General features: G+C 38.6%; 1 protein-coding gene across 1 annotated transcript; it reads left to right on the top strand.

Moving 5' to 3' along the window:
• Positions 1 to 1,040: 1,040 nt before the first annotated feature.
• prss12 (serine protease 12) lies at positions 1,041 to 25,163 on the top strand. The gene is made up of 13 exons (XM_087806408.1): positions 1,041 to 1,378; positions 4,024 to 4,162; positions 6,010 to 6,182; positions 6,243 to 6,393; positions 6,748 to 6,926; positions 8,938 to 9,079; positions 9,155 to 9,375; positions 12,643 to 12,784; positions 15,671 to 15,870; positions 16,281 to 16,362; positions 17,605 to 17,727; positions 19,753 to 20,048; positions 24,422 to 25,163. Exons 1-13 carry the CDS (start codon positions 1,081 to 1,083, stop codon positions 24,727 to 24,729), a joined length of 2,454 nt encoding a protein of 817 aa, XP_087662534.1. The 5' UTR covers positions 1,041 to 1,080; the 3' UTR covers positions 24,730 to 25,163.
• Positions 25,164 to 25,628: the final 465 nt, after the last annotated feature.

Here is a 25,628-nt window from a genome sequence, read left to right as displayed (position 1 = left end):
AGTTAGGTTTTTATGCTTATAGATTTAATTTGCATTGTTTATGAGCTTAATTTCCGCAGTTGTATTTGCTAGATAGTCACATTATCTAAATGCACAAAACTGTAAATTTGTGAAATAGATAATATAATGTAATTTATTAATCCCTCTGGACATTACATAAACAAATATAAAAATGGCACTCAAACAACAATTATATACTTATGGAAAGGGGTATCTATCTATCCATCCATCCATCCATCCATCCATCCATCCATCCATCCATCCATCCATCCATCCATCCATCCATCCATCCATCCATCCATCCATCCATCCATCCATCCATCCATCCATCCATCCATCCATCCATCCATCCATCCATCCATCCATCCATCCATCCATCCATCCATCCATCCATCCATCCATCCATCCATCCATCCATCCATCTATCTATCTATCTATCTATCTATCTATCTATCTATCTATCTATCTATCTATCTATCTATCTATCTATCTATCTATCTATCTATCTATCTATCTATCTATCTATCTATCTATCTATCTATCTATCTATCTCGTCTGTTATTATCTTTCATTTAAATAAAACACCACGGGCATGGATCCCACATATTAATATTAATGTTGTTATTATTCATATTAATTGTATAATTGTTATCATGGTTGTTGGGACCCTGGTAAGACATCTTCAAAACATAAAAATGTTTTACGTTTTTTTTTGTGAGAATGTTTAAAGTGAAACGATTTTGGTTTTAAAATGTCATTAAATCAAGTTCTCATCAGTTATTTAAAGTTTGTATTTATTAAGTTTTCATACAAATAGCTGCAGCTTCCCATTTTTAAATTCCATTAATATTAAAATAAATAAATAATAATAATTATAATCTGCTGGATTAAACGACAATATAAGATTGTAAAGCCATGTATTGTGAAAAAAAATGAATGACACCTTCGATGATGTAGTTTCCTCCCTCTCCTCTCCTCTCCTCCCTCTCTCTCTCCCCCTCAGGAGAGAGACCGAGTCCGTCTCTCCAGTCTGGATCTCCCACATCTCTCCTGTCTCTCACCCACCCCAAAAACCCGACCATGCATCTGACGCTTCCATTCTTTCCTCTCGTGATTCTTCTTTCCACCCATCGCTGCACGTGTTCATTCAGTGCGTGCGTGCGCGGGGACGGCTCGTACCGGGGCGCGATCGACGTCACGGAGTCCGGAGCGCTCTGCGCCAACTGGACCGAGGCGGCCGGCTTCGTGGAGCGACACCCGGGCAGAGGGGTCGGGGAACACAACCGGTGCCGCAACCCGGACGGCAGGATCCGACCCTGGTGCTTCTTCAGGAACCACAAAGGACGAGTGGACTGGGGCTACTGTGACTGTAAACAAGGTAAGCAAATGGGATGAAAATGTCAACAAATGAGGATTTAATGGATATTATTTTTTGTCACAATAATAATAATAATAATACTAAAAAAGCAGAGCAAACTCATCGAAAGGATTTAGAGAATATTTTTATGTGAAAAACTAAGATGCACTAAAATCAAATCACACTGAAATAAACGTTGTTTTTTTAAACCATTTAGTCGCTTTTTCCACTATAGTCTTACTTCAACTGTAAAGTGTCTTGAGATAACTTTGTTATGATAAGACACTTTAAATAAAATTGAATTGAATTGAATAGACAGACAGACAGACAGACAGACAGACAGACAGACAGACAGATAGATAGATAGATAGATAGATAGATAGATAGATAGATAGATAGATAGATAGATAGATAGATAGATAGATAGATAGATAGATAGATAGATAGATAGATAGATAGATAGATAGATAGATAGATAGATAGATAGATAGATAGATACATAGATAGATAGATAGATAGATAGATAGATAGATAGATAGATAGATAGATAGATAGATAGATAGATAGATAGACAGATATGATGGATCTACTGACTCCTTTAAGAAACATCTTAAGACGTTTTTATTTGTTCAGGCTTTTCCTTGATTTTCTGGAACTCCTGTTGTGTTATCAGTTTTATCTTGATCTTTAAAATATATACTTTATTGAATATTGTTTTGATTGTTTAAGCGCTTTGTGACCCTGGTCTGGAAAAGCGCTATACAAATAAAAATGACTTACTTACTTACATGTTGATGTTTTTTGGCTCTTTTTGACAAGATTTATATTGTAGGTAGGTAGGTCTTTATTGATCCCTCAGGAGGTCTCCTTCGGGAAATTGTTTTTGTCCAATTAGAACACAGCAATACAGCAATTATTCATAAAAAAATAAAATAAAATAAGAACAAGAACAAAGAGAAATAAAGAAAAAGAACAAGATGATACAATCTTAAGACATATTTATTTGTTCAGGCTTTTCCTTGATTTTCCTGTTGTGTTCTTGATCTTTAAAATATATACTTTATTGAATATTGTTTTGATTGTTTAAGCGCTTTGTGACCCTGGTCTGGAAAAGCACTATACAAATAAAAATTACTTACTTACTAACTTACTTTTTTTCTTATCACATTTTTGCTGATGACATCCAGCTCTACTGCTCTTTTGATCCAACTGAGCCCCAGAGGCTGAACAGCTTCGTCAATTGTTTGCTAGAAATCAGAGTGAAAACACTTTACAGCTAAATGTGGACAAAACTGAAACAATGGTGATTGCTCCTGATGACAAGATTCCAGGGTTGAGTCAGTACTTGGGTGACTTAGGTCAGTCTGTCAAAATGAGCCTGAGAAACCTGGGTGTTGTATTTGATAAAGACATGTCTCTTGTTCAACACTGCAGAAAACTGACCAGAAACTGTTTCCTTCAACTGAGAAAAATCTCTAAACTTAGGAAAATGTTGTCGGAACATGATCTGGAGCTTGTAATCCATGCGTTTGTTTCTTCTCGTCTGGACTATTGCAACAGTTTGTTTTCATGTCTTAACAAGAAGGAGCTGTCTCGCCTGCAGTTAATTCAGAACTCTGCAGCGAGAATTCTGACTCGCTCAAGTAGAAGAACTCACATCTCTCCGGTCCTTAAAACTCTTCACTGGCTTCCAGTTTCTTTCAGGATCAACTTTAAAATTCTGGTTCTTACTTTCAGAGCTATTCATGGTCAGGCTCCTCCTTACATCAGTGATCTGATCCAGCCTTACACCCCAGCTCGGGCTCTGAGGTCTGTGGATCAGAATCTACTTATGGTTCCTCGGACACGGCTCAGGACCAGAGGAGAGAAATCTTTTCAGGCTGTTGCTCCTAAGCTTTGGAACAATCTTTCTCTCTCTTTGCGCTTGATGGAGTCTACTGACTCCTTTAAGAAACATCTTAAGACGTTTCTATTTGTTCAGGCTTTTCCTTGAATTTCTCGAACTCCTGTGTTGTTCTCAGTATTATCTTGATCTTTAAAGTATGTACTTTTTTGAGTATTGTTTTGATTGTTTAAGCGCTTTGTGACCCTGGTCTCGAAAAGCGCTATATAAATAAATATTACTTACTTACTTACTTACTTACTTACAATCTAAGTCTAATCCTAAAGATAAAGAACATAGATCAAAGAAAAATTGTATTAAAAGCTGAAGAGTCGCTGCTGAGTCAAAGTCAATAAATGGCATTTGAACCATGGTTGTGGTGATACTTGGGTGTACATCAAGGAGAACGAGTGAAGTTTGGATTTGTTTTTGGTTTTCTTTTCCACGTTAAAAGACCATGATGAGTGTCCTTGTCGAATCTTTTTGAGTTGATGGTTTGGCTCAAATATTTGATTTGAATTGCTTTAGGTAAATCCTCAAGACCACTTTTTTAAGTCTTGAATACTCTATTCAACATATTTTGGGAGCGCGATGGACTGATAAATGAAGTTACATCCAGCCAAGATGAATATTGTGAGAGGAATCCAAGTCCCACACCTCATGTATTCACTCCATCTATCCTGTTTTCAAAATGCCTCATAATAAATATACATATATCATCAGTTTAAAACGTCGAGACCTGGCTAAAGGGTGAACAAAAAAGAAAGTTTTGTTCTTGTACCAGGTTCAGTGCGTCTGCAGGGTGGACGCTCCAAGCTGGACGGCAGGTTGGAGGTCTACCTGGGCGGAGAATGGGGGTCCGTGTGCGCCGACAACTGGCAGGACGAGGACGCCGCTGTGGTCTGCAGGCAACTGGGGAGAGGGTAAGGCCGGACACATGTGTCACATGTGTTTGTTGTTTTTTTCCTCACACATGTGTCGGTTAAAAATGTCACGCTCTCCCATAAAACGCTTTTTGAGTTTGAGAAGAGAAATTCCGGACAGATGGTGCCAGCAGCACGGTGGAAACTCTACGTGAACGAGCAAGAATTTCACTAAAACATGAACATATTGACGGATTCTTCCCGTCGCAGCCTTCGCACACATATCTTCTGTGACCCTCACATTCCTGCCCTTCATTCCATCCTGGTATTTAAATACTTTCAGTGCTGCAGCTATTTACTGTCACTTTCTTTGTCCCTCACCTGCCTTTTCTCTTATCTTCAACGGAAATGATGAACTGAACACCACCTCTATTTAGAGATTAAATACAACAATTGCAACAAGATTTCACTACATGTGGGTTATTCCACAATTTCAAGTGTTTATTTCACGATGAAGTATAAATCAGTTTTATCTAATACTTTTAAACTGTTTATATGGTGCCAAAACATTTATTTAAATTTCATTTTTACCATAGTTAATTTATGTTTTATATTTAAATAAAAGGTGCAAAATAATATTTATTCATAATTTGACTTTTTATTTACAATTAACATGCAAATATTCACAGCGTTTGTTCATTTTTGTGCTGCAATTAAATCCCGGGCAGCAATGACATCACGCAAGATCCTAGTGATAACTGAGGATGAGAGGATACAGTCGATTCGAGCAGCTTTTAAACCCTCATGTCGTCTATAAATTCTTCAACACCAGAGTCAAGTACTCGTAAAAAGTATAACCTTGTTCTTACAGTATCACAATACCATATCGCCAGATCCTTGCAAATTCCGACCCCTACTGTCATGACTTTAATTTTAAATAAAATGTTAATTGTCATTGCAAAATGTACAAAAACATTTTTAAACATGTCAAACTGTTAGTGCACCATTATTGAAATGTTGTTAAAAGAAAGCACAACAGTGGTAAACAATACATCGATAAATAATCGGTCTACACATTTTAACCAAAAGGTACATTTTACAGAGGTCAAATTAGACTAAAAGTGAAATTTAGGCACCAAATTAAAGCCAACAAATGAATCAAAAACTAATATTTATTTATTCTTGTAGTTCTTTTTATTATTAAGATAACGTAGTCTTTAGTCAATATCTTGACAAATCAACGCCTGCCCCCAAAATGAATAACAAATTATAAAGTCTAATAGCACAAGGAAGGAATGAGTCCCTGAGTCTATTAGTGTTGCATCATGGGAGGAGCATTCATGCTCCATCTGCTTCACTGATGACAGTGTTCAGAGGATGACTGTCATCATCCATGATGGACAGTAGTTTGTCCAGTGATCTCCTGTCAGCAACTGTCACCAGTGAGTCCAGCTTCATGTCAACCCCAGAGCCAGCCCTCCTGATCAACCTGTTGACACTCCTCCTGGACACATTCCCACCCCAACACACCACAGCATAAACACACTACTAACACACTATTCACTTCTGTATATTTTTAAGAATATCCTCATCACCCTCTAATTAAATAACAGACCTGTAATTTCACTCTCTCCGGTATTCAATCATAATCACTTGGAAAAATCCGTCACACACACACACACGTTTATGTTGCCAATCACCCTTCAGGCATGCCGACACAAACACATGCTTGTATTCACACACACCGGCGGCAGAAGGAAAGAGCAAATGTCAGCCACATGTTAGAGAGAGGAGCTCGTTCGAAACCCCGAGTAGAAACATCAGGGCTGCCGTGCGGGTGTCAGAACTTTGATGTAAGATCAACCCTGATGTCGGGGTCTAGTCTTGATCCTCCATTTCTTCCTCAGCTCCTCGGGCCGTGCACGTGAGGTTCCCCTGTTCCGTCCCGGGTCGTTCAAGCTCCACTGGAGCGCCGTCCATTGCGAGGGACGCGAGCCGGACCTCCTTCACTGCGGCAAGACCCCTTGGAACGGAGGCGAGTGCAACCGAGCTGCAGCGGTGACGTGCACTGAAGAAAAGGGTACGTCTTCCTAAGACTCCAACCCAGAACCGATGATGCAAATAACTGTTTTTATTACAGCGGCGGTGAAACTCCTGATACGCCTCACCGGAGGTCAGACCGGGTCAGAGGGCACGGTGGAAGTCTTCCACGCGGGCCAGTGGGGTTCCATATGCGACGACCAGTGGGATGACAGTGATGCCGAAGTCGTGTGTCGACAGCTGGGGTTGAGGTGAAGGGGGGTCCCACAGGGGGGCCACACGCAAATCATTTGTCGATTTAAAATGCACAATAATTCCGGCGACTGCATGAATCGCCCTCCATGTGGGACAGGGAAAAATTCTCTCCCTCAGATTCCTTGCCCTCGAGTATGACAAGTATTCTTTGAATTCAGCGAGAGATGAGCGAGCCGTAAAAGAACATCTGGCTCTCTGAACTGAATCAGGCTCATTGTTTCCGCGCGACCGCAGAGCTATTGAGCCGCACAACACTTCTTATGTCAATGTTCTAGAATGCTTTGCTATAACTGGGGGTTGGGGGGGTGAATGAATGACCTTGAAGGTAGCTCATTTTATTTCTGTTGCAGTGGCGTGGCGAGGGCGTGGGGCCGGGCGCACTTTGGAAAAAGTTCCGGTCAGGTGTGGCTGGATGAGGTGGCGTGCACGGGCAACGAGCTGAGTCTGGATCAGTGCTCCAAAAGTGCCTGGGGGGGCCACAACTGTCGTCACTCTGAAGACGCCGGCGTTTCCTGTAACCCTCTCACGGGTAGGTCGACGAAATCTGAGCGTCGGATTCAGAACTCGTCGCAGAAATGTTGATGTTTTTTGAGTTAATCTGTAGTTTGTGGAAGCAGCCCTGCTTAACCCTTGGGTAATCTCGGGGTCAGGGTGACCCGAAGGCCCCAAAAACAAATTTGTGGTATCCCTTGTGTTGCCTCTGGCTCAAGATGAACGACCTCAACCAATGCATATGTATTTATGGAAGCCAGGGAGGTCGTTCACCTTGACCTAAAGGCATCACAAGGAAAAACCAGAGGAAATGTTTTCGCTAAACTCCTCTGAAAGATTTAACCCTATCTCAGGGTCAAGGTGACCCGAGGGGCGGAAAACAAATGTGTTTGTGGTATCCCTTGTGATGCCTTTAGGTCAAGGTGAACGACCTCCCTGGCTTCCATAAATACATATGCATTGGTTAAGGTCGTTCACCTTGACCCAGAGGCAAAACAGGGGATACCACAAACACGTTTGTTTTCTGGCCTTCGGGTCACCTTGACCCTGACATAAGGTTAAGTCTCTAAGTTTAGAGAAAACATTTCCTCGGGCACAAATACTTGAGACGGACAACAATTATTTTGATGCTTATACTTCAAAAATGTCATTTCTTTTTCATTTAAAAATGTATTTAATGCTATTTAAAGTGGGTCGTTTACGATGGTGCTATCTGAGACTGAAGAAATGTCACACGTACAACCGTGCATGCAACGAGATCATCATTACAGAGACACCTAATGGAATTATCTGTGTCCAGACTGTGATCAGACCTGCCTTTATTCACAGTCAGAAAAAAAAAAACTCATTATTTTTTTCTTTCCACAGGATTTGACTCGGTTAATTTTTAGAGCATGAACTATCGATTTCCCAAATGATAAAAGTTCCGCCTTTAACTCCGATATCGCTCTACGATTGGCACCACCTCGTGTTTCTGGTGTACATGTCACTCCATGTGCTTGTGATATCTACTCGCTTTAGCAACATGCTCATGCTTGCACCACGTGTGCTTGGTAAATACAAGCTGTAGGACGTCCAAGAAAACGTTTTTTTCCACTCAAAAATGTTAAAATCAAAGGTATTACTGTATATAGCTGTAGAGAGTCAACAATATTAAATATATTTTATGGAATTTTATTTTTTCATGTTAATGGATCAACTTTTTTCAAAAGCAAATAAATCAATGAAGCCTCAGATCCAAGATGCTCATGCCATTTTTATAAATTCCTGTTTATGAGACTCAATTACATTTTATAGCTGAAATCATCATTTTACCATGTTCATTTTTGGTTTTCTTTTTTATATTATTTTAATTTGTGATTTCAAATACCTGCCTTGAAGCCGCCTTGAAAACCTTCCTTTATTAGAATAGATCTTGTGTATGTTGAGTCAGGATGTGAATAGATCTTGTTTATTTTGGTCAGAAAGCTTATTGGTTTTCATTTTTTCAAAGTATATACTTTATTGAATATTGTTTTGATTGTTTAAGCACTTTGTGACCCTGGTCTAGAAAAGCGCTATACAAATAAAAAATACTTAGTTACTTACTTATTGTCACTTGTAACTTGTTATATTAGTTTGAGCTGATCCCAACTATTGGCAGAAACAATGAAGAAATAAAGACCCGCCCAAAAACGTTATTGTGAATATCTGTAATAATTAAATGTTGGTTTAAATGTTTACCATTTAAAAAAAAATCACTTCCACAGCCAGAAATACAACTGGAAACGACGTGACCTGATGATTCCATCAGTGTAAGCGTTAAACTACTACAGTGTCACAATAGTTACGTTGTGAGATTCACTCTTACTGCAGATTCTTCTGAAATTCAATCTCAAGTAAGACAAAGAAACCATTCTTTAGTTTCTACAAGTTTAGGGCAACTTCGCCTTCGACACATAAAAGGGAACTTGAAGGTGTGAAAAACTGGGTTAGAGTTCAATATAATCCTTCTTCTTGTGCGTTATCTCAAATGAACTGTGGTTGAAGTCAAATGATTGATTTTTCAGACGGCTCCGTCAGGCTATCAGGCGGCGCAGGAAGCCACGAGGGGCGTCTGGAGGTCTTCTACAAAGGACAATGGGGGACGGTGTGTGACGATGGCTGGACGGATTCAAACACGCAGGTGGTTTGCAGACAACTAGGCTACAGGTAATCTCTCACCACGGAGGGACTTGTTAAGAAACCCAAAATGGATTTTTTTTTGTTGGGTTTTCTCTTGTCTAGATCCGGGGAGTCTCTTGTATCGGAAGGCCTCGACATCACCCCGGTGCCACGTTTCAGGGCGGGGCCCGGTCCGATCATCCTGGACGACGTGAGCTGTACGGGGAAAGAGCCGAGCTTGCTGCTCTGCAACAAGGGCCAGTGGCACCGTCACGACTGCACGCATCACGAAGATGTGAACGTTATATGCAGACCCGACGGCGACAGTACTGCACCTCCGTCCAGTAAGACTCCATCTCAACCGTTATTTTTATCAGCCCCTTGGTACCTCTAGTGTTCTTCTTTAACCCTGTAACTCCCACTCATAATTCTAAGCATTTTTTCAACAGCTACGCTTTGAATAGAATAGAATAGAATAGAAAATGTTTATTCATCCCCAGAGGGGAAACACACTTTTACAACAGCACAATGAAAATAAAGTGCAAGGAAAAAAAGAAATAATAAAAGAGATAATAAAAAAAAAACGATCTTAAAAATATACAAATTATTTACAATATTAGAAATTTAACACTATTAACAAAATAAAATAAAATAAAATAAAATAAAATAAAATAAAATAAAATAAAATAAAATAAAATAAAATAAAATAAAAAAAATAAAAAAAAATAAAAACACACAAGAAGAAAAAGAAAAACACACTACGGATTAGCATCAGGATATTTAAAGTAGAGAGTTAAATATCCTGACACCAGTTGGGATGAAGGAACAATCTTCCTCTCTCTTTGCGCTTGATGGATCTACTGACTCCTTTAAGAAACATCTTAAGACGTCTCTATTTGTTCAGGCTTTTCCTTGATTTTCTGGAACTCCTGTTGTGTTATCAGTTTTATCTTGACCTTTAAAGTTTATACTTAATTGAACACTGTTTTGATTGTTTAAGCGCTTTGTGACCCTGGTCTCGCTAAATAAATAAAATTTTCTTACTTACTTACTTACTTACCATTTGTCCTTATCCAAATTCTTTATGTCTTAAATGGAGATATTTGTTTCTTTAAAGGTTGAGGAATCTCGTATATATAGGTTTATTAACGTCATTTCCAGAAGACGACTGGGATATTCGGTTACGTCTCCTGCAGTCGTTAAAATATAATTACTATACTTCATTTCTATGAATGAATTTTTTCTGCTTTTAATTCGTGCAGTAGAACTGAAATTAATCCCTTAGTTTTCATCTTAAAAGTGAAGGAGCCAACATCCTGTTTAAGTTAAAGCAGGGTGTCGTATGAGGCACAGCTGTCCTTTAGCTCATGCGACCGACACCCGCGGAAAAAAGAAAAAAGAAAAAAGGAAAGACAGGCAAAGATTGGTTTGTACAATCAAATGAAAACAGTTGTTATATATCAAAGACGAGGTATGAGTATGATCCTGCAAGCCAGAGAACCACACCTTATTAAATATTCTTTGCTCGAGTCAAACAACTCCTACATGCCAGAACAGTAAGAGCTGAATCTGTAGCCTCAAGACAAAAATGAATCCTGTTTTTAATTTGAGGCTTAGAATCTGTTGACGCCTTTAAAATAAATTAAAGTTAACAGAGTTAACAGAAGGAGATTGCTGCTGACCTTCGTGGTATTTTCCACTTCTCAGGTTCCTCGAAGGATAACCAGAAACCTCCCCGTTCTTGCCAACACCCATGTAAAGAATTATAAAGCTCAGACATCTGCGGATTATCTTATGCCTTTGTGAACGTGTGAATCCCTCTTTCCCCTCTTTTTTAAGGATGCCAAGAAACCTCATTGATCTGTGATAAACACGGAACAGGAGATCTCTTTCGCCACATCTTTGTTTGTGCAAATTGCAGGAGGAAATAATGTGTTTGTGTTCCTAAAGATTAAACATCAACACTCGTTTCCCTCCCTGCAACACATCCAAACACACTGACACGCATCAACACGACCGGCAGCGACATTTTTTAGCGATTCCTCATGACTAGTGGGTGGTAGTGATGCAAATCAAAGCGTTCGAAACGATATCATATCGCATGAAAGGGAAGTCTGAGAGAAACAAAATTGGAGAAAACGTGTTTTATTTTAAACACGTTAGATGCAACAATTGCAAAAGTACACAATGTAACAACACTGAGCCACAGTGGAACTGACCAGACCCATTATTCTGACGAAAGACAAACACATCCGTGAAAGATTTGAACAAATGAGACGTAAAAAAAACAACAAATGATTTATTTTTCCCTTGTGGGGTCTCTGGGTCAAGGTGACCTGGTGCCCCAAAACAAGGGATATGTTGGGGTTAAAGGTTATGTTGACGTTGATAAATATATACATTTTAGCAAAATACATTTGGATGATGAAGGGAAAACTTACCAATGGACAGTTGAGTTTAAGACGCCTGCATTCTACTGTGAATCTACCGGATTTAATGGTGGTATGTTTCTATAGTGTGGTCCAGGGTTGTCAAAACAATGGACCCACACATAAACAGACATTGAAGGGTTTTTTAATACATTTAAGCATTTTAATCTTCACCCAAACACTTATTTTTTCACAGAAAGACAGAATAAAATAGTTCAGTATTGGGGGAATGATGTGGAATGATCATGTCCAACCGGTGAACGACAATAAAGGAGACCAAACAAGGTGTCTTGTCCAGATACAAATATCTGATTAGACAAGATTCTGTATTTGGTTTCTTCATTTACTCATGGGTTATTGTCATAAAAATGTTTGACATTAAATACATTTTGTTTTTTCATCTATTTTACATTCTCTGAGCCCAGGGCCATTTGAAATCTATTCAAGGGCCAAAAACTTTGACTTTAGTTCATTACATTTATGCAACTGGTCCGTCAGAAATATTGTCCCCCACGTCGGAGTCAGTTCAGTTCCGGCTTTTGCAGTTTCCTTTTGGCATTTTGGTTTTAATGATCATTTACGGCAACAATTCCCCCCACTGTTGATACATTTTTGGTTAATAGTCAAACAAACTTATTACTTGCTACATTAATGTACAGTGAAGTATTGGTGTTGGAACCTGTTCCTACGAGGAAATGAATGCAGTACTGGCACATTAACCTATAATCTTATTGTCAAATCTTTCATTGATGGATCATAATTAAACGCTCAAAGCTAATCAGAGAATTCCTGTCAACACAGGCGAACCCTTATCACTCATTTTAGGAATGACGCCGGAGTTATGTCTGTTATGCTGTCGGCATGTGGGGCGGACGAACGTTAAGACCTGAAGCGTAGATCTGATGGAATTGAAATCAAACTTGTCTTTTGCGATAAGAAGCCAGAAGAAGAGAGACAACGATATTGCATTATCTGATCCTGTCACAGTTGGTCAAACACTGTTATGATTCAAGTCAAACTGGCTGCGTCTGTGACGGAGACTTGAGCACATAACTAGCATTCAGCAGACGTGTCGGATCGGTGGAAACACAAAGTGCTCTGTTGCTCGAGGGGGTTTCAGTTTGTACAGAGGATGTATATGAATCTGTTCAAGACAATCCTATGTATGTGTGTGTCGTCCAGGTGTTCCAGTGAGACTTGTGGGTGGAGAAAGCCCCAGGGAAGGCCGGGTGGAGATTTACCTGTCTGGCCAGTGGGGGACAGTGTGTGATGATGGATGGAACGATCGTGATGCCGAAGTGGTGTGTCGACAGATGGGATATGGGTGGGTACAAAAACACACAATGAACACAAGGAACAATGAGATCCTGTGAGATCCCAGAGCTAACTGAGGACAAGAGGATACAGTCAACTCCACATATTGGACGTATTTTGGTTTCAAAACAGTACTACAAATATATATTGATAAATCGTATTGTTGCCCTTGTATCGTAATCCATATCGTATCTTGTAAATACAACCCCCTTATATTTATATATATATATATATATATATATACTTTATACGTATCTGTCGCAAGTTTCTTGACAAGAAACTGCGATACCATACGGATTACTGATTGTCAAACTCAAATGCACAAGTGTCCAAAATGTTTTAGCAGTTTTAGACGTGGGCCAAACAAAATGGAAGGAACAGTGAAATCCTGCAAGATCCCAGAGCTAACTGAGGACAAGAGGATACAGTCAACTCCAGCAGCTTTTAAAGCTGATGTTTGGACATATTTTGGTTTCAAAACAGCACTAACAAATAAAGCATTCTTCACACACTATCACATTAAATAGTATCTTTGCCCTTGTGAAAGAAAATAAATTATGTATATGGTGGCTTGTATTGTCAAGAAACTTGCGATACGATACGGATAACGATACAGAGGCAACAATACGATTTATTGTGATGTTGTGATACTATAGGAAGAATGATATATTTGTTAGTACTGTTTAGAAAACAAAACATGTCCAAACATCAGCTGTAAAAGCTGCTAGAGTTGACTGTATCCTCTCGTCCTCAGTTAGCTCTGGGATCTCGCAGGATTTCACTGTTTCTTCCATTTCGCTAAAACATTTTGGGCCCTTGTAAGATCGAGTTTGACACCCCTGGTTTAAAGACTTTTGCATTTAAATAAATATATATACATATATTTTTTAAAGTGGCAAAGAAACTAACTTGTATATAAAAGTACATTTAGGTTAAGAATTAAATACGTGTCCGTCTCATGTGTAAAACATGAAACTTTTCAAGATTTATTTTCCATGTGTCACATTATGTCAGTTTAAATAACCATCAAGACAACATTGTTGGACAGAAAACATTTTTCATGTTTCGTCTGCACGACTTCTATATAATCACCTGCAGACAGTTCCTCCTGTAAAATAGAATCTCCAGGTGGCTTTCGGAGTCGACATCGTAATTTTTCTCTTTCTCGGTCTATTTCTCAGGGTCTGTTTCCACTTTTGCGACTTTTCGGGGCGAAGTTGACGTGGATTCACGTTGAAGCAATTTCAAACTCCACTCTAGTAAAATCCGTTCAAGAAAACAGTTGCAAATTGATAATGAAGGGAAACCATGTTGTAATTTATCCATGTACATCAATCTTTTCGTAAACTTGTGACGCATCGATGCGAAGATAAAGCTCCATCTGGACTGGATCAACTGAGAGGGAGGGAAAAAAAATGGGATGTTACGGGTTTGGCTGGAGGTGCTGAGGTGGTGATCACAAACAGCTCCCAGAGTTCACATTGAACGTCTCCAAGGTCATAAAAACAAATCAGTCGCAGACGATGGATCAACCTCTGTCTTAAGGTGGAAACATCTTCACTACGCATCCCCTGTGTGGTTATTCTGATGATCACTGTCGGGGATCTCATGACCACGTCGATAATCTCCGTGACCTCTTGTGTCATTCCCGGAGAATGTCAAACAATAACAGGGACAGAGCTTCATCACTTGTCTATTCACACCCAGATGTAACAAGAGTCCCTCGGGGAGAAGTTGATTTCTATAGTCCAATCAATGCACGTTAAAAAAAAAGTGCAATATATATCTTAGAAATGACCTATTTAGAAAAATATTATTCCAGGTGTTGTTACAGCTCAACAAGGACCCGCTGTGGCTCGTGTCTCTTAAAGCAGTGGTCCCCAACCTTCTCCGATTCAGGGCCCACTTTTAAGGCTCAAACCGACCTAAAATACGAAGGCTTTAAAATGCGTTCTCATTTCCTTGTCCTTGTTCCTTGTCGAAGGAAAAACAATAGAATGAAAATAATATTTGAAAATGTTTAATATCCCTTTACCTTAACACGTTTTAACATTTAAAACATTATGTGTATTTTTATTTTTATATATTACATCCACCGTCCCACAAAAAAATGATACCATTTTGGAAACGATTTTGCCACCCACTTGCAATACCTTCGCGGCCCACCAGGGGGAGAATCACTATCTTAAAGAGATTTTTTCTACTGACCCTCATGTCGACTAAGGGTGGGGATTATATTCAGAGTAAACGGCTCCTTTTTAGACTTATAAACAATAAAGTAAATTTTAATGTAGCGACTGGAGCTCAGTTATCTTCATCCAAAATGACAAACTTAAAAACATCTAAACACCTCCATACTGCACGTCTGTAACGTCCATGTTGTGTTGAAGCCTCGACATGAAAAGTTGTTGTGAAAAAACTTTATATTTGTTTAAGTTTGTTTGTAGCAGAAGCTAAAAAGAAGGAGTGTTTCCTGTCCGTGTAGCATATTAGCATTTTAGCTTCTGCTACAAATAAGCCTAAAATTTTGTTTGTTTTAATACTTTTCTGAACCATTTCTCTTGTTTCGGTGCGATTACAAGAAGGACGTTAGAGATGAACAGTATGGAGGTATTTGGATGTTTTTAAGTTTGTCTTTTTGGACGAAGAAAATCGGGCGCCATCCTCAAATATAGACAGAGAGGAAACAACCCTTAGTCGACATGAGGGTGAGTAGGAAATAAGTTAGAATTTTAGGTGAAGTCCACTCAAAAACATGATATATATTAAATATATTTAAGTGTTACAAAAGTAGAAAACAGATCGAGAGGTGAAACAAAGAAACAACACAACAAGGTCAATTATTGACAAATAAACCCCAAAATTGAAAATGTATTCAAACTTTGTTTTCCTGTAGCGGGGCGGCGAGGGCTCGCGTCATGGCGTACTTCGGCGAAGGAACGGGTCAGATTCACGCCGACAACGTGAAGTGCGGCGGCGAGGAGCGCTCGTTGGCCGACTGCATCAAGGAAGCGCCCGGAACGCACAACTGTCGCCACAGCGAGGACGCCGGCGTCATCTGCGACTACAGAGAGTCCGGCCCCAGAGAGGTCAAAGGTGAGCGCGGGACTCAATCAACTCTCAGTAAATATTTACTAAACACTTTTCATCGGTCGAGAGATGATGAACGAGGGGTGACCCAACAGCCCGAAGTATTTGCTGGATTTATAAAAACAATTTTCCAGATGGTAGAAACATGAAAAAGTGCCGTCTGTCAAACAGACTCACAATAGTATCTGTTACCCACACATGTGGTTCGACGTGAACTGCACACCATCGTCTCTCACTTCACAAACACGCCGTCACGTTTTTCCAGCCGAAAAGTTCTGCGAAAAGACCCTTTTTTCTTTATATCCCAGTGAATGAAACCACATTCATTCGTCTCAATTATTTATAGGATGTACGCTAGCACCTGGTTTACGAATCATTCTCCCTCCATTCACCTTTAAAACTTGATTTCGTCTCAGGGGAGTCGGCCGACTCCATTTGCGGTCTGAGACTGATTCACAAGCGACAGCGCCGGATCATCGGAGGGGAAAACTCGTTGAGGTAAAATGGACCTGGATAGACGTACTGTTCACATCGTAGAAGACAGTGGATAAAAGTCTTAAGTGTCTCGGTCAAGTAAAAAAAAACAAAAAAACAATCGAACATACAGTATATACATTATAATATGAATATGAAATACCAGTAAGTACATGTCAGTATAATTACACGCAGGTTATTAATGAACAGATGAATTATTTCACCAATTGAATGTTTAATTTAAAAAGTAACCATTAACATTACAAATACAATTTGATTACACTTTTCACCAAAACCAAAAAATTATAAATATATTTATTTTAATAATTATGAAAAAAATGAGTTTCGTGTATTTAAGTTCAAACAAATTCCGTCAAGTTTGGAATATTCTAAATTTATTTTTATTTTTTTGGAGGTAGATTAGCAGAGTTTTTTCTAAACAACTTGAAAAATACGTACATTTAGCATAATTTATCTTGAACTTCTCTCTTATTTGGACATCTCAAATAATGTAAATGAAATATACAGTATATACATTATAATGTTAATATGAAATAACAGTAAGTACATGTCAGTATAATTACACGCAGGTTATTAATGAACAGATGAATTATTGCACCAATTGAATGTTTAATTTAAAAAGTAACCATTAACATTACAAACAAAATTTGATAACACTTTGTCACCAAAACTGAAACAATATAAATAAATTTCTTTTAATAATTATGAAAAAAATCGGGTTTGTGTATTTAAGTTCAAACAAATTCAATCAAGTTTGAAATATGCCAAATTCATTTTTATTTTTTTGGAGGTAGATTAGTTTTTAGAGTTTTTTCTAAACAACTTTCAAAAATATGTACATTTAGCATCATTTATCTTGAACCTCTCTCTTATTTGGACATCTCAAATAATGTAATAATTCACATTTTAGTACATAGTATAGTATATATGAATCCGCTTACCTAAATAAAATAAAAAAATACATATATATATTTTAATGACAATTTCTTAAAGTGCTGGACAGAAAGCACTAAGAGGAAAGTGCAGACATGGTGGAGGTGGCAGTTATAGGGTAAAAAAGCAATAAGGTCAAAGGATGCAGCAAAGAAGAACAAATAGAGGAGGGAAAAAGGGAGGATGATGGAGGTCAGATTGCTAGAAAATGAAGAATTACTACTTTCTAACTTGCCCACAATTAACTTAAAAGTTCAAAAACGAAAACACTTTTGAGTCTGAAACAGGATGTCATGTTTGTGTTCCTCTAAGAGGCGGCTGGCCGTGGCAGGCGGCGATCCGACTGCGAGGAACTCGCGGCGACGGGCGGCTGGTGTGCGGAGCGACGCTCATCGAGAGCTGCTGGGTCCTCACCTCGGCCCACTGTTTCAAGAGGTAACTCACTCGGACACACCCTTCCAGCGAGGGTCACGAATCAAGAATCAAAGAGGTAAAACACACGGGAAACATTACCAACGTGTAATGGCCTGTGAAAGTTTAATTACGGTGCTAAAAAACACAGAGCAGGTAAAAGCGTTCATGGCTCGCCTGCACACGTCATTAAAATACTTTTGTACGTTTGAAATCTTTGTATGAATTCTTTGAACTTCAATTCAGGTCATAGATCTTTTTTTCACATCCTTTTTTATTATAAAACATCTGTTTGCGTTTAAAATATTTTCTTTTTTTCTATTTGTATTGTAAGAATCACAGTTTTTATCATTAAAATTGTTTATTTAAAAAAAAAAAATTCCCTTAAAGCTGTTTAAAGCTATTTTATATGAATCATTGTTGTTGTTTTTACCACGATAGTGTTTTCAATGATAAGAAAATATCATTTGAAATATCATTTGTGTCTGAAAGTTTGATTCTTTACTGTATACGTGTAGTTGCTGGTTCCATATTTATTCAATGGTAAAACTCAATTATTTGCAGCAGCATTTTGTGACCTCGTGCTCAAACAAACTCCAGCAGCTCCAGACTAGACTAGACTGCCAACAGCATTGGATCGTTAAGATGCGTCACAGGTCATGTAGATTCACTCTATTTATACTCCGGAGCTCACATTCTGTCGGCCTGCCAGGACAACGTTCAGTCCGGGGGCCTTTGCACATTTATCCATGTGGCCCCTCATGACTTCAGTGAGAGGAAAACAGATGATTAAAAAACTGAATTCCTGAAAGTGACATCTGTTTTTAAATATTAAATATGCCTCTTTATGTTTATTTATTGATTATGTTTATTATGTTTGAATATAAACATTATTTCTCAATGTTCTTATCGATAAACTTTTGATAAATGTTGCCGTTTCATGCCCATAAATCAATGAAAAATAAATAAAAATAATAATAAGGTGAATCTAAATCACATCTCCTTTTCTATAGAGATTCTTAAAAAATAAAATAAATATCTATCTAATAAATTATCTTTAATTTGTCTGTTTTGACTTGAAAGGTCTTATAATAAGATATCAATCAAAACTTCTTTTAAATTATTAAAAAGTCATTTTCTACTCACCCTCATGTCGACCAAGGGTTGGGTTTATTATTAGAGTAATCTGTTCCTTTTTATAGAGCAAAATGTTTGTTCATTTTAATGTAGCGATTGAAGCTTAGTCGTCTTCATCTTAAGGTAAGGTAAGGTAAGGTAAAACTTTATTGATCCCTCAGGAGGTCTCCTTCGGGAAATTGTTTTTTTCCAATAGCCATCAATTTTTCATAAACAATAAAAAATAAAATAAGAAGAAGAACATAAAGAGGAAGAACAAGATGACACAATCTAAATCTAAAGATAAAGACAAAGAACATAGGTCAAAGAAAAACAACAAAGACAAAGGATACAAAGACTAACATAGAACAGAACATCAAGATACTCTCACTCCACTCCTGCCCCCGAACTCAGAATTGTACAATTTAATAGCCCGAAGAATGAATGAGTCCCTGAGTCTATTTGTTTTGCACCTGGGTAGGAGCATTCATGCACTCATTCTGCTTCTCTGCTCACTGATGACAGTGTTCAGAGGATGACTGTCATCATCCATGATGGACAGTAGTTTGTTCAGTGATCTCCTCTCAGCAACTGTCACCAGTGAGTCCAGCTTCATTCCAACCACAGAGCCAGTCCTCCTGATCTTTATCCAAAAAGACACTTAAAAACATCCAAATACCTCCACTCTGCTCATCTGAGATCTTGTATTGAAGCCTCGATCTGAGAAAAAAATTCAATATTATAAGTTTTTTATCAGTTTAACTATCACTTTGGAAATAACAAGATAAATAAATGTGTTTGAAACCTTCACCTTCAAAAGGGAGACACTGATATTGATTGATATTATCAAATCCGGTGCAGCGATGGACCAATGAAGCTTCATGAAGCAGTGTTTTTGTGCAGAAGTGTCAAGAGTCTCCGATCTCACCGCAGGTACGGCAACAGCACCAGGCAGTACAAAGTGAGGGTGGGCGACTACCACTCTCTGGTGCCGGAGGAGCACGAGGAGGAGTTCGGGGTGGACCACATCGTACCTCACCCGAGCTACCGGCCCGAGAGCAACGACTACGACCTGGCCCTGGTCCGCCTGTCGCCGGGCGCCGTCGGCCAGAAGCCCGGAGGATGCGTGTCGTTCAGCCGCCACGTGCTGCCGGCCTGTTTGCCCATGAAGAAGGAGCGAGTGTTGAAGCAGGCGAGCAACTGTCACATCACCGGCTGGGGAGACACAGGTGAGCGGCATGAAGGCGTGAACCAGGTCGGTCGAGATTTGGGATGCCTTTACTCTGAGACTGAAAACTAGGGCAGATTGTTCGCGATTTTATAAAATACCATTTTTAATTCGCATAGACAGAAAGTAACATCGTTTTTTATTTTTATTTTAACGTCTGTTATTTATGTGTGAACTACTTTTTACATTGTCATTTCTATGCATCTTGTGTAGGGTTTTGTTATTTAAAAAAGGCTAGTTCACCCCAAATTCAAACTTCACTCATTAAAAGTTTGGATTATCTTTACAGTCATTTCTCTCTTTTTAAGGTAAGGTAAGGTAAGGTAAGGTAGAACTTTATTGATCCCTCAGGAGGTCTCTTTCGGGAAGTTGTTTTTTTCCAATAGCCACAGCAAATACAGCAATTTTTCATAAAAATTAAATCAAAATAAAATAAGAACAAGAACAAGATGATACAATCATCTTGTTCTTTCTCTTTATTTGTCATTGTTCTTGTCATTCATCTTTTTCTTACAATTTTAACAATTTTAGAGTTAAAGTAAAAAATGTATGTTCATTTTAATGTAGCGATTCCCCTTGTGTGAGCTCTGGAAGCGCTCGCTATATTCCCCCAGAGTTCTTCTGGTTTTCAACGTTTATTATTCTGTAACAACTGCCAGAAACTCTCCTAAAATATAGATATATAAATATATATCTCTTGTTGAGGCTTCAATACAAGAGGGACGCTACAGACGAGCAGTATTTGGATGTTTTAAAGCGTGTTTTTGGAGACAACTGAGCTCAAATCGCTACATTAAAATGAACAAAACATTTTGTCAATAACTCTTTAAAGTAACAGATTACCCTACAAATAATACAAACCTGTAGTCGACTTTAGGGTGAGTAGAAAAAAGAGTAAGAATTTTGTTGAACTATCACTTTTAAGGATTTTATTTTTACAATTTAAAAGTTAAATAAAGATTAAAATCGATTGAAATATCACTTGATTCACCTTAATCATCGTAATACGCAGGGAAGGCGTGTTTTATATTGATTCTATCAAATTTTGGTAAAAATTAAATTGCAATGTAATGAATTATTGGTAAAAGAAAAAAAGATTTGATCTTTTCCCCCCAGTTTTTGAAAAAAAAGCAACAGATTTCTGTGCCTCATTAAGGTTTAGGTAAGTAAGTAAGTAAGTTATTTTTATTTATATAGTGCTTTTCCAGACCAGGGTCACAAAGCGCTTAAACAATCAAAACAATATTCAATAAAGTATATATTTTAAAGGTCAAGATAAAACTGATAACACAACAGGAGTTCCAGAAAATCAAGGCAAAGCCTGAACAAATAAAAACGTCTTAAGAAGTTTCTTGAAGGAGTCAGTAGATCCATCAAGGTATCATTTTCCCTGATAAAATATTTTGACATAAATACAAACAATCAGAATGTGTTTGTTAATATTGTTATGGCAGTAAATGTATAGTTATATAAAAAAAGAAGAAAATCTATACATTCAACTTAAAGATCCTTCAATTTTCTACTCACTATGAATATTCTTGAGCCGTTGATACCATCAGTGTAATTTAAACAATATTGAGAGTCAGAAGGTCAGAAGAGTTTTTGGGCGACGCAGCTGACTTTGTTGTCATGTGACGTCACACTCGCCGCTGATGGTTGAATTACTTCCAGCTGTCATTAATCACAGCGACTCGGCGCACACAGCTCGACTACACACTTGTAAAAACAACACTCCCTCGCCGGGGAACAAAGCCAGCAGCCGGTTGTGTTGACTGTGTGTGCATGTGTCGGCTTGTGTAAACGACGAAGGCCTTTTAACGTTTTACGAAGACTTTCTTCTCATGACACCGAGCAAATACACAACTTTGACCTCGGAGAGGGAAGTTTTTGCGTTTTTTCCCATGACGGCTTCAAATGTTGTGACACCTGATGGAGCTTCATGAAGCATTACTTCTTAGAAGTTCTTAGATCGCACTGTTTGCTTTAAAATGATGTACAGTAGGGGTGTGTACTGGAAAGAATCTGGCGATACGTATCAGAATACAGGGGAATGATATTGTATTGCGATACTGTAGGAGCAAGGACAATACTTCTACATGTAGTACTACTATATCTAGTACTTGATGTTGTCGTAACTGCTTCCATTTGTTTAGAAATCAAAAATATGTCCAACTGTCAGCATTTAAAAGCTGCTGGAGTCGACTGTATCCCCTCGTCCTCAGTCATCACGTTTCAATTTCCCCTTTAGCTGCGTAGTACACAATGACGGCCGCAATCTGGCGACAGTTTAATTGCAGTACAAATATGAACAAACGTCATGAATATTTACATGTAAATTTGAAAATTCCAAATCAGTTATTTTGTTTTTTGAACACTTTATTGAACTGTTAACCAACTATGGTAAAAAAACTTAGCTATGACTCTATCTATTTTTAAAAACCAACACAGTACTTTTTCAGATAAAGTAAATTATGTATATTTTACCATATCAATTTTTTCTAACACCCTTTACGAACATTTCAATGAAATTCTCGTTGAGTTGAGTTGCTTATCAAGGTGACCCAGATGCGGAAGAGAATAGAATTACAATGGCTGAGGTGACAAAAAACAATTTAATTCAAAAACACAGTGCAATACAACGAATGTCCAGTAGATGGTGGCAGTGTAAGTGAGTCCCTTTTTTCAGTCCAAAAACTACAATTTCAAGTCCAACAATAGCCCGTAAATAAAAGAGACAGTTCAGGGCGGGCATGGCTGCAAGTCGCGGGATCCACTGAAGAAGAGGAGAAACAAAAATGGAAACCTACTCGCCAAGGAGAACAAAAATCGCTGTTGAAAAAACGGTCAGGGAAATGATGAAAAAAGAGTTCAAGGCAGGAGTCCAAGAAGTCAGGCAGTAGCAATAATTACCAGGGTAGCAAGGGCAACGTGCTAACGCCAAATCAGAGAGGATTCCTGTTTTCAAGCTGGGCGGTAGATCTCGCAGAGCAGCGCCCGAGCCGACTGTCAAAAGAGAGAGAGAGAGAGAGAGAGAGAGAGAGAGAGAGAGAGAGAGAGAGAGCACAGCAGGAGCAGGAAACGATGATACGAAATAATAACCCCTGGAAGAGGGACATGACAGAAATAATGAATCGCTAAAAATCAAAATTCAAACCTCACCATGTTCCTCAGTGCATACACCCTGTATTCTCTCTTCATTCTACTAATTAAAATGAAGCTTCATCAGGCGTTTGGAAATAAAAGTTTATATAGTTATGAAGAATACACAAATACTAATAAATATAATGTGTCGGCTTGTGTAAACGACGAAGGCCTTTTAACGTTTTACGAAGACTTTCTTCTCATGACACCGAGCAAATACACAACTTTGACCTCGGAGAGGGAAGTTTTTGCGATCCGATCAGGTTCTTTCCCATGACGGCTCGAAATGTTGCGACACCTGATGGAGCTTCATGAAGCATTTACTTCTTTTAACTTCTTAGATCGCTTTAAAATGATGTGCAGTAGGGGTGTGTACTGGAAAGAATCTGGCGAAACGTATCACAATACAGGGGAATGATATTGTATTCCGATACTGTAGGAGCAAGGACAATACTTCTACATGTAGTACTACTATATGTAGTACTTGATGTTGTCGTAACTGCTTTCATTTGTTTAGAAATCAAAAATATGTCCAACTGTCAGCTTTTAAAAGCTGCTGGAGTCGACTGTATCCCCTCGTCCTCAGTCATCACGTTTCAATTTCCCCTTTAGCTGCGTAGTACACAATGACGGCCGCAATCTGGCGACAGTTTAATTGCAGTACAAATATGAACAAACGTCATGAATATTTACATGTAAATTTGAAAATTCCAAATCAGTTATTTTGTTTTTTGAACACTTTATTGAACTGTTAACCAAATATGGTAAAAAAAAACTTAGCTATGACTCTAGTTAAAGTAAATTATGTATAATTTACCGTATCAATTTCAAGTCCAACAATAGCCCGTAAATAAAAGAGACAGTTCAGGGCGGGCATGGCTGCAAGTCGTGGGATCCACTGAGAAGAGGAGGAACAAAAATGGAAACCTACTCGCCAAGGAGAACAAAAATCGCTGTTGAAAAAACGGTCAGGGAAATGATGAAAAATATGTCCAACTGTCAGCTTTAAAAAGCTGCTGGAGTCGACTGTATTCCCTCGTCCTCAGTCATCACGTTTCAATTTCCCCTTTAGCTGCGTAGTACACAATGACGGCCGCAATCTGGCGACAGTTTAATTGCAGTACAAATATGAACAAACGTCATGAATATTTACATGTACATTTGAATTACATTAGTACAGTAACTCATGTTTGCTGAACTTTTACTGATTTTTTTTTTGTATGTTCGTTTCAGGCCGATCCTACTCCAAGACCCTCCAGCAGGCGCCCATCGCCCTCCTGCCCCGCCGCCACTGCCAGCAGCTCTTCCACGGGGCCTTCACCAGTCGCATGCTCTGCGCCGGGAGCTCCCAGGATTCCCGGCGCGTGGACAGTTGCCGCGGCGACAGCGGCGGCCCGCTGGTGTGCGAGCGACCCGGCGGCGGCTGGGTGGTTTACGGGATCACGTCCTGGGGTCACGCCTGCAGGACTCAACGCTCGCCCGGCGTGTACACCAAAGTGTCCGCCTTCAGCGGCTGGATCCGGAGAGTGACGGGCCACTGAGACGGAGACGCAACCAACCTATAAACAATGACTTGAAAAGAACCAAGAACCCTCATCAAAGTCATCACTTACCTGTTGTTTTAGCACTTACAAGGACCAGGAGCAAAGTTATTTCTCTCAAGAAAACTGTTTACATTTTTGTATACTGCGATGCAATATTGTTATTTATTACACATTTCAACAATAAGGGACCAAAGGTCTCACTCATGACTGCACGTGTTGTGATTGTGAGATTTGCACTACCCTCCTCCTCCTCCTCCGTAAAGGTTTTTTTTTTTTCAATGCACAAATATCATGGTACTGGTCATCATGTCTGCTCAGCTCTTATTTGTTTTGATCATTTAAACTCACAAGTGATGATACACAAAGGCACAAAAACATTAACAAAACTTGATTGTATGTTTTCTTAGATCGATTATTTTACTTTGGAAATGAGCCGCTTGATGATACAACAAAACTGTATTGTTTTGGGATTAAATCAATTTTGGTCTTTTGATTCTCTCTGGCTTTTGTATTGTATAACAGTTAGAGGTTCGTATTGGCAAGTAACAAGTATATATGTGTAGTATTGTCGAGTACTTGACTCTGGTGTTTACAGAATTTACAGACCACACGACTCTTGACAAAGTCTTAACTGATTCATTTGTTTTGAAACCAAAATATGTCCAAACATCAGCTTTAAAAGCTGCTGGAGTCGACTGTATCCTCTCGTCCTCAGTCATTCATAGCTGCGGAGGTCTTAATGATTGCTGCCATCCACAGTAATTATAATTGCATCAAAAAAATGAACAAATTCTCTAAGCATATGCATGTTAATTAAAAAAAGGAAACATTTAAATATGTTTTTACTTTATTCTACATGCATTTCATTTAAATATAAAACCGAAAATAAATTTGAT

Source organism: Callionymus lyra, chromosome 1 (genome assembly GCF_982586985.1).
Source record: "Callionymus lyra chromosome 1, fCalLyr1.hap1.1, whole genome shotgun sequence".
NCBI classification, from domain to species: domain Eukaryota; kingdom Metazoa; phylum Chordata; class Actinopteri; order Syngnathiformes; family Callionymidae; genus Callionymus; species Callionymus lyra.
Note: the sequence above shows the minus strand (reverse complement) of the source record. Positions and strands in the feature narration are given on the sequence as shown.